Consider the following 8,835-nt stretch of genomic DNA (forward strand, 5'->3'; position numbering starts at 1 on the left):
GCTGAGAGCAGAGGGGAGGGAGACGACTGTGCAGGTCGGGTGGGGGGCTCTCACAAGGAGGAGGCTGCAAAGCACAGCGCAGGCTGAGGGGGGGTGGGTGGCGAAAGGTAGATTTGTATATGAAAACGCAGGCCACCTTCATCAATAGGGGGGTGGTGGCGAAAGGTAGGTTTGTATCAAAAGCAGTCGACGATTGGGAGCGAGGGACGCGAGTAGCACGAGCTAAGGTATTAATTAAATGCCGCGTTGGCATTTAATTAATACCCCACAATAAAAAGGGTGAATATGCACCCACAATAAAAAGGGTGAATATGAACCCACAATATATATATATTCAATAATAATTAAATAGTGAATTAACAAATTTTTGGTTGCGAGAGAGGGTACTTAGTATTTATTTAAATTACCTTCTTTAAAAAGCACTACAAGGTCAAAGCTTTTCCTGTGAAATGCTACAGATCAAGCGATGGCGATGGAGAAGACACGGCCGAATTTTGCAGGATACGCTTCCAAGTGGTCTGTCAACAGGCTTAAGGTCATTAACTCTCATGCTCAATTTTAGACACTAAAATGAGGGTTTCTTTGAGAAAAAAATTGCCTAATTGTTACTTTTTAAGAAAATGACACCCTGTTTTTCGAAATCGGATCTGTCATCTCTGTTGTGCTATGATCTATTCAAGCAAATTTTCTACACATGAGACCACACATACATAATTGACATGCCCTGTCAAATACTGGAGTGAACACCCTGCACAGCTGTTAGAGAACCATACTATGGAGCCAAAGATGCGTTATGCCCTGCCATGTCCATCAAAGCTTTAAGAGCGGATTCTGCCACCAATGGATATGTAGCAGATGAGGGAGAAGCATTGGGTCTTGGAAACACCTGATGTATAGGTGTGGCCCACTTGCATGATAGCCATGTGAAGGAGTGCTACCAAGATTTGAACCCACGACCTCCACTGTGGAAGGCACAGATCATTAATAGATGATAACAATGAAGATGTTATCATCTAATTAATTATCTATTTTACTTGGTTTTTTTTTTTCTGGAAGCCCCCTTTGAGGGGATGTAGTCGAGCTAGATGCTACACCACTGACACAAAATCCTACGGTGTCAGGACTTGAACCCACGACCTCTTGGTTAGGGTGGGTCGTGATGAGCTGAGCCACTCGGGCAAGTGCCACTGACTTTTGTATTTGTTTCATTTGCAGGGTTTACGTTCATGTGTCATCATTGTTTTCATATTCATGTGTCATTGCATAGTTGTTTTTGTTGTTCATGTATTATTATTTTGTCTCTATTGTCATTTTGTTTAATTTAGTGTTTTTATTTGTTTGAATATTTTGTAACCTGCAATGGTGGTTTTTTTTCTCAATGAGGATTGTTGATATATACAGGTAGGTCCTGAATTACCAGGCCTTCTTGACAATAGAGTAGAGGAGGCACTGTGTATAGAGAGCGGGTTGAAGCCTCCTTGGACAGAAGCAGAGCTAGATTCTTTGAAACCTCATGTTTCACATCATGGCGGCTGCCCAGTCCAGACACCAGAGCTGATGTGAAATGTGGAGGTGAAGGCATGAACAGTTTCAGGTGTTCCTTCAAGCATAAGGTCTCGATCCTTTTGAATAGGCCACTGTGTTTTTTAAATAATAAAGTCTTCACAAGAGAGGTGGGAGAGAGGTGGCTAGTTATCATTTGGAGGGTAAGATTGATATATATGTGTTAGTGTTGGTGGTGTGGCTGTAAAGGTGTATACTGGTGTTTAAATACTTGCAGGGTGACAGAAAATAAAGTTGCCATCGTCGAACCTGTTGGAGGTCTTGCAAGGCTTTGCCAGCTTGGCAATGCATACCAAGCTGTGGAGATTTTGGACAAGCAAGGTTTTTGCATCTCCACAAACACTCTCTTTTCCCTTTTGCAGGGATGCATAAAAAAGAAAGACTTAGCAGCAGGCCATGAAGTGAACTCCTTGATTGTGAGAGGTGGCTTTGAATCAAACACCTTTCTTGGGAGCCATTTGGTCCGCATGTTTGCCTCATGTGGGAGTTTGTCCGAAGCTGATTTTGTCTTCAGCAGGCTGCCTGGCCCGAATTTGTACACATGGAATGCTATTATATCTGCACACGCCAAGTTGGGACAAAGCGAGCGAGCTATTCAGTTGTATTACAGCTTAGGGAAGTCCAGCGTAAAACCAAATGAATATATTTTTGTTGCAGTACTCAAGGCATGTGCAAATATAGCTGCCCTTACTCAGGGCAATCTCATATTTTCCCAAATTATCGAGGATGGTTTTGAGCTGGATTTGTTCATCGGAAACACAGTCATGGACATGTATGCCAAGTGTGGGCATCTCAAAGATGCGCGCAAAGTGTTTGCCAATATGACAAAGAGGGATGCCATCTCATGGAATGCACTCATCACAGGGTATGCACAACATGCACATGGTCACGAGGCTGTTCAACTTTTGCAGCAAATGCAACAGGAGGGCATGTGCCCGGATGATGTTACATTCGCTAGTGTCATAAAAGCATGCTCCAGTATAACTGCTCTAAACGAGGGTGAGTTAATCCATCATTGTATCATTGAGAATGGCTTTGGAGGTGATGTTCATGTTGCTAATATCCTTATTCACATGTACATGGCATGCGGGAGCGTGGATGATGCAAGCAGAGTCTTTGAGAAGTTGCCGAAGCGAGACGTTGTGACATGGAGCACCATGATTTCTGGATATGCTCATCATGGGCATGGTGCAAAAGCTGTAAAAGCCTTTGACTGTATGCAAGGGGAGGGTTTGAAGCCTAACAAGGTGACGTATCCCAGCATTCTTAAAGCTTGTGCCAGCTTATCTGCCCTTGATCAGGGCAAACTGATTCACACCCACATTATAGAAAATGATCATGGTTTGGATGTATTTATTGGGAGTGCGCTTATTGACATGTATGCAAAATGTGGGAGCCTGGACGATGCATTTGGTGTGTTTGACAGGTTTCCGAGACCAAATGAGGTGACATGGAATTCTATGATTGCTGCATATGCTCAGAATGAGCATGGTCAAGAGGCTCTTCGACTCTTCCAACAACTTCAACAGCTCGGGTTTGAGCCTGACAGAGTCACATTTCTTAGCGCCTTGAAGGCGTGTTGCTGTGTGGCAGCACTAGACTGGGGCAAGCTACTTCATGACCAGATAATAAGACGTGGATTTGCGGCTGAGTTGTCTGTTGGCAATACGCTTATTGACATGTATTCAAAATGTGGAAGCCTGATAGACGCGTACAGTGTCTTTGAGGACATGCCAACCCGAGGTGTGGTGACGTGGAGTGCAATGCTTGCAGGCTATGCTTTGCATAATGACTATGAGGTGGTTCTTGAATGCTTTGAGGAGATGCAAAAACTAGGCTTGAAGCCAAATAATGTGACATTTGTTTCACTTCTATCTGCATGTAGTCATAAGGGTCTCATTGACAAAGGTTATGACTATTTCTACTCAATGAAGGCTGGCTATGGCATCAAGCCGACAACTGAGCACTATAATTGCATGGTTGACCTTCTTGGTCGTGCAGGACGTATGCATGAAGCAGAACATCTACTCCTTACTATGCCATACCAAAACAAATTCCTAGGGTGGAAGTCATTGCTGGGTCATTGTAAAATCTATAGCAATGTAGAGCTGGGCAGGCAATGTTTTGATCATCTCGTTGCAATCGACCCAAGAGATGCTTCTGAGTATGCACTTATGTTGGATATTTATGCTAATGCCAACATGTGGAATGAAGTGCATCAGATACAGGAGATGAGAAAGCGGGCATCTGTGAGGAAAAAGCCAGGGAAAGCCTTCATTCAGGTTGAGAGTACAGTGCATGACTTTAGTGTTGGAGACAAAAGCCACCCGAAAATCAATAAAATCTATGAGAGGCTAAAAGCAATAGCCCTGCAAATGAAAGAGGGTGGGATCATGTCACGGCTAGCATCTGTGTTGCAATCGATGTCAGACGAGGACAAGGATGATGTGGTGTGTGGTCATTGTGAACTACTTGCGATAGCATTTGGGCTCATCAGCACCCCGGAAGGGACAACTCTGCGAGTATCCAAGAATCTGAGGGTGTGTCCTGATTGCCACACTGCGACCAAATTCATCTCGAAGACTGAAAAACGAGAGATTATGATTATGGACACATACCGGGTCCATCACTTCAAAGATGGAGTGTGTTCCTGTAAGGATTATTATTGACATGCAGGCATGGTTTTCAAATAAGGTGAATATCATACTTGTTTACATTTATATGATGCAGAGGCCATGGCCAGACCATATATAGCTGGTCACATCCAGCATTGTCATCCACAAAAGGGAATGAGCAATTAACAGACCAAGGAACAGATGCATTCACAAGTGCTCTGCATAAACAGCTTCATGAGCTGCTTGTAAAAATGTATTTGCTCTAGAAACACAATTTTGAATGGCTTTGAGTTCGACTTATTTGGTGGCTTACATGTGAATTGATTAGGTTAGGATAATGTTTGGTAGCTCCTTTGTTCCTCAATGTTCTGGCTTGCTTGAGATCTTTTTGCTTTTGCTTGATGAAGATTCCTTGTTGTTTCCTTTATGCTTCATGTCGATGTCATGTCTTTTTTCGCATTGTTGGATGCTTCTTGGCTCTTGGTATTTTCTGTTTGGCTTGACTTTTGCTTTTTGGTTGCTTGTCCTTGATAGAATGTGCAGCGGAAGAAGGGAAAGTGAAAACACAAGAGAGAGAGTGAGAGAGTGAGATGGAGAGGAAAAAACAGGTGAGAACTTGCTCTCAATATCATCATCCAAAGGAATACATGTCCCGAGCAAGAGAGGAGAAAACCTCGTATGTGAGGGACTGCAGCAAACAATGCTAAGCAAGCAGTGAGAAATGAGGGAGGCAAGCCAACTATATATATGCCCATGGGTAGGCAGCTGACTGGTGATAAAAAACCTCCAGGATTGGGAAAATACCCAAGACTCCATAATATGGGGAATAATGTGGGAAAATATATGTGGGGTGACTAGCCCCTCTGACTAACATGGTCAGTCCTAGAGGCTAAAATAGGACACCAAACAAGAAGCCAACAAGAAGGAGATGATGTCTAACACCCTCTCTCAGCACCGGATGCTGAGTGAACTCCAAGAAGCCAGAGATGCCGTCCTCGATCAAAGATGAAAGACTACAAAAACAGAAAAGCAACTCAGCTACAAAAGCAACAGAACAAGCTGCCAGGTACACCGCTCCTCTGGAAGAAAACAACCATGTAGGCTGCGACGTGCTGTTCTAAATAATGGTTCCAAACCCAAGTGTAAGAACACTCCCCGAAGTCGAATGTCGTGTATCCAGCCTGGAGAGGGTATGACCAACCAAGATCAGATCTTGTGTATAATCAATCTTGGGAGAAGCAAACTGCTCCTCACTGGAACCGTCAAAAGAAAGAGTCAATCTGCTCTAATTCTGGTACCTAACTATCTCCAAAGCCACAGTCCAAACAAGAAACCCCCTCTGCAAGTGATCTGTGTCCACTAGAGAAGAAAACGCAGCCAGACAAGGGCTACAAACTTGAAAATTCATGTTAACCAATGTCCACACCTCCTATGAGGAAAAAGGCTGAAGAGAAGGTACCTTCGGATCCAACAGATGAAGCCCAGGTGAAGGTAGAGCTACCAGCAAGATCAATTCAAAAAAACACAGCAACCATGGTTGCAAATATGAAAACGCAGAGGTATTCGGGGTAGTAGAAACGGCTGAATGTGGAAACGCAGAAGAAATAGGTACACCCAAGCCTTAGATCAACAAATCAGCATTAGAAACCTATAGAAGAAAAAAACGCAGCAAAATATGCTGCTGCTGGCCTGTACAAAACATGCGACCAGCACAAAGGGGGAGGGGGGTATGAATGCTGAGAATTGCTGTAGGCAGCCACCTGAAAACAGTGCATAAAACAAGTGTTCTCAAAGTGATGAAGAAAGACCACGGGCTGCTGAGAAGAAACGCCTGGAAGAGGCAGGCAACCAGCAGCACTTCTGAGAAAAAAACGCAGATCTGTCCACCTTGCTGAAAACGCAAAAACGCAGGAGGGAGAGGAGGGAGCATCCAACACTGAAGATCACCGACGCTCTGATACCATGATAGAATGTGTACGGAAGAAGGGAAAGTGGAAACACAAGAGAGAGTGAGAGAGAGAGAGATAGAGAGGAAAGAACATGTGAGAACTTGCTCTCAATATCATCATCCAAAGGAATACATGTCCCGAGCAAGAGGGGAGAAAACCTTGTATGTGAGGGACTGCAGCAAATAATGCTAAGCAAGCAGTGAGAAATGAGGGAGGCAAGCCAGCTATATATATATGCCCACGAGAGGCAACATGAGAAGCCCTAATTGTTGACAAGAAGGCCTTAGTCGATGCCTTGCAAAGTGTAGAGACGTCGAAGAAGCAAAGATATGGAAGCTTATCAAGAAACCCAAACCACAATAGCAAGAAGAAAAAGTAGAAGAAGAGGTACATGATGACTTGCCACCCTCTTTGCTCTCCAAACATCTAAACTACCAATATGTAACTTCCATTGGCTTGGATGTGCTAACCTTACATGAGGTCCAGGTGACACAACCAATGTGCCAACCTAACATGAGGTCTAGGTGACACAACCATACATGATGTACTCATCAATGTGCTGCCCATCCATCAAATGTCATCCATCAGATGTCTCAGTTGTGCTGGAAAGTATGCCAAGTATGTCAATAGTGACTGCAATCGAGACTACATTTGTACGAAGTGTTGCACTAAGAACGCCTATGCTCAAAGTTGCTATGAAAGTCCTATGACAATAGTGATTGTAGTCGAGACTACATTTGGATGGAGTGTTGCACTAAGAATGCCTATGCCCAAAGTTGCTATGTATTTGCCTATGACAATGACAATATCTATGACAATGTCCATGCCCAAAGTTGTTATGTCTTTGTCTATGACAATGCCAATATCTATGCCTGTTTTACCACAAAAAAACAGTGGAGCACAAATAGAGACATAACATGCATATGCAAGCAATGTAAAGTCACAGTCACAGAGATTGTGACAAATATGTAGGGGGATGTCGCTTTGGCTTTAAAAGCATCGGTAGAAATGATTAACATGCCAATCACAAAGTCACAAGGGACACAACTCTTTTATGAGCACCACCAACTTTTGGTACGCATGCCCCAAATAGCCACAATAATTGAAGTAGTGGCAAGTAGTTCTAGAAAACCCGACTGAGATACAGAAGAGGAAGAGGAAAAGGTGGATAAACTACCACTGGTATCCCCACTGAAGCCACCCTTCTAGAGACCATTAATCATTGTTTGAAGTATCGGTCTTTGGATGACTACTATGAACAACACCCAACTACTCTGAGGTTGGCAAACTACCACTGGTATCCCCACTGAAGCCACCCTACTAGAGACCATTGATCATTGTTTGAGAAGTAAGTATCGATCTTTGGATGGCTACTATGAACATTACCAACTGTTGCTAAGACATGCTCCAAGTATGTATCAGTCTTTGGATGACTAATATGTATTGGTCTTTGGATGACTAATATGAGCAGGACCAACTGCTATGAGACATGCTCCAAGAAAGTGTCAATTGCATCACCTTGACATCAAACTCCTAGACCAAAATTAGACTTAGTTATCCTAAGACTTGAGGATACACTCACAAAAATAGAAAAGTAGCTTACTAAAATTACAACAAGAGAAGAAGGATATGCTAAAAAACCACCAAACTATGCTTGGTCGTACTACGGATGGGAAGCTTAAGGATTGAACTAAACCACAAATGCCACCTAGCCATGATGAGGAGGATGAGGCATGAAAGGAGGAGGAGGGTTTACCGGCATACCCCGTCAGCTGTCCTCTAACTTCTCTACTTGTATTCTATAACTCTCCTAAAAAAGATAGGGTCCACAATCTCAAAATAAAGGATAATATTTGTTCAAGTTTAGAGTGTACCTTAGCCTTTGTGAAGCATGTGCCATTGGGTCTTGTCTTTGAGCCGCAAATGCAACTTCCCATTGTGGGTGTAATAGCTCATCTGGCTGTCTCGTGCCCTCACTTTGTTGTCACACCAGAATGCTCCTTGCCAAAGGGGTGAAGGGAGAGCTCTTAATGCCTAGATAGAGGCAACAAGAAGAGATGGTCCTTCGCAATGGTTCTCTCTCACATATGTGGAGGAGAAGAAGAAGCTATTGCAAGGAGAAAACCTACAATCAACCTTATCTAGCATGCATCCATCAAAGAAACAAGATTTAATAGCATAAGAAAGAGGAAAGAAGAAGAGCTCACAAGAAAACTATTGCAAGAAGAAAACCTATACCCTGTCTAGTAATTAAGCAAGCAAGATTCGACACTACCAAGCAAGTAAATAAGAAGAGGAAAGAAGGAGAGCTCACAAAGAAATATTGCAACAAGGAAATGATTGTGTGTTGCTTATTGCTAAAAAATGACTTATATATAAATGACTAGCTTTCACACAAAGCAAGTCAAACTTAAAAAATGGTCCAACCTCTATTACTAATCTTAAGCAAGTATGTATATAAAGTTCATTGACTTTTATTATTTGACGTTATGAGGCTACTTTATATGTTCCAACACAGCCTTACAAAAGATAGGTGCCAGTTCTCATAGGTAAGATAGTAAATCCCTTTATAGTAGGTTAAACGAGTAAAACCATGTTAACCAATGGAGTGATTAACATATCCCCCTTCCTAATGGTGACCACGTCCTCATATCACCCAAGTAAGTGGTGAAGCTACTATATCAGCGGGATGTGACTGGTGTGGATGA

At 42.9% G+C, this 8,835-nt stretch overlaps 1 protein-coding gene across 2 annotated transcripts; it reads left to right on the forward strand.

Moving 5' to 3' along the window:
* Positions 1–384: 384 nt before the first annotated feature.
* On the forward strand, positions 385–4,478 carry LOC147603680 (pentatricopeptide repeat-containing protein At2g03880, mitochondrial-like). Of its 2 annotated transcripts, none has more exons than XM_086795775.1 (3): positions 385–535; positions 1,402–1,594; positions 1,781–4,478. In XM_086795775.1, exons 2-3 carry the CDS (start codon positions 1,581–1,583, stop codon positions 4,230–4,232), a joined length of 2,466 nt encoding a protein of 821 aa, XP_086651901.1. In that variant the 5' UTR covers positions 385–535; positions 1,402–1,580; the 3' UTR covers positions 4,233–4,478. The 2 variants fall into 2 exon arrangements, with proteins under 2 accessions (XP_086651901.1, XP_086651902.1); XM_086795776.1 differs by having other exon boundaries at positions 389–535; positions 1,402–1,613.
* Positions 4,479–8,835: the final 4,357 nt, after the last annotated feature.

Source organism: Cibotium barometz, chromosome 63 (assembly GCF_041138505.1).
Source record: "Cibotium barometz isolate CiBa-2024 chromosome 63, ASM4113850v1, whole genome shotgun sequence".
NCBI classification, from domain to species: Eukaryota; Viridiplantae; Streptophyta; class Polypodiopsida; order Cyatheales; family Cibotiaceae; genus Cibotium; species Cibotium barometz.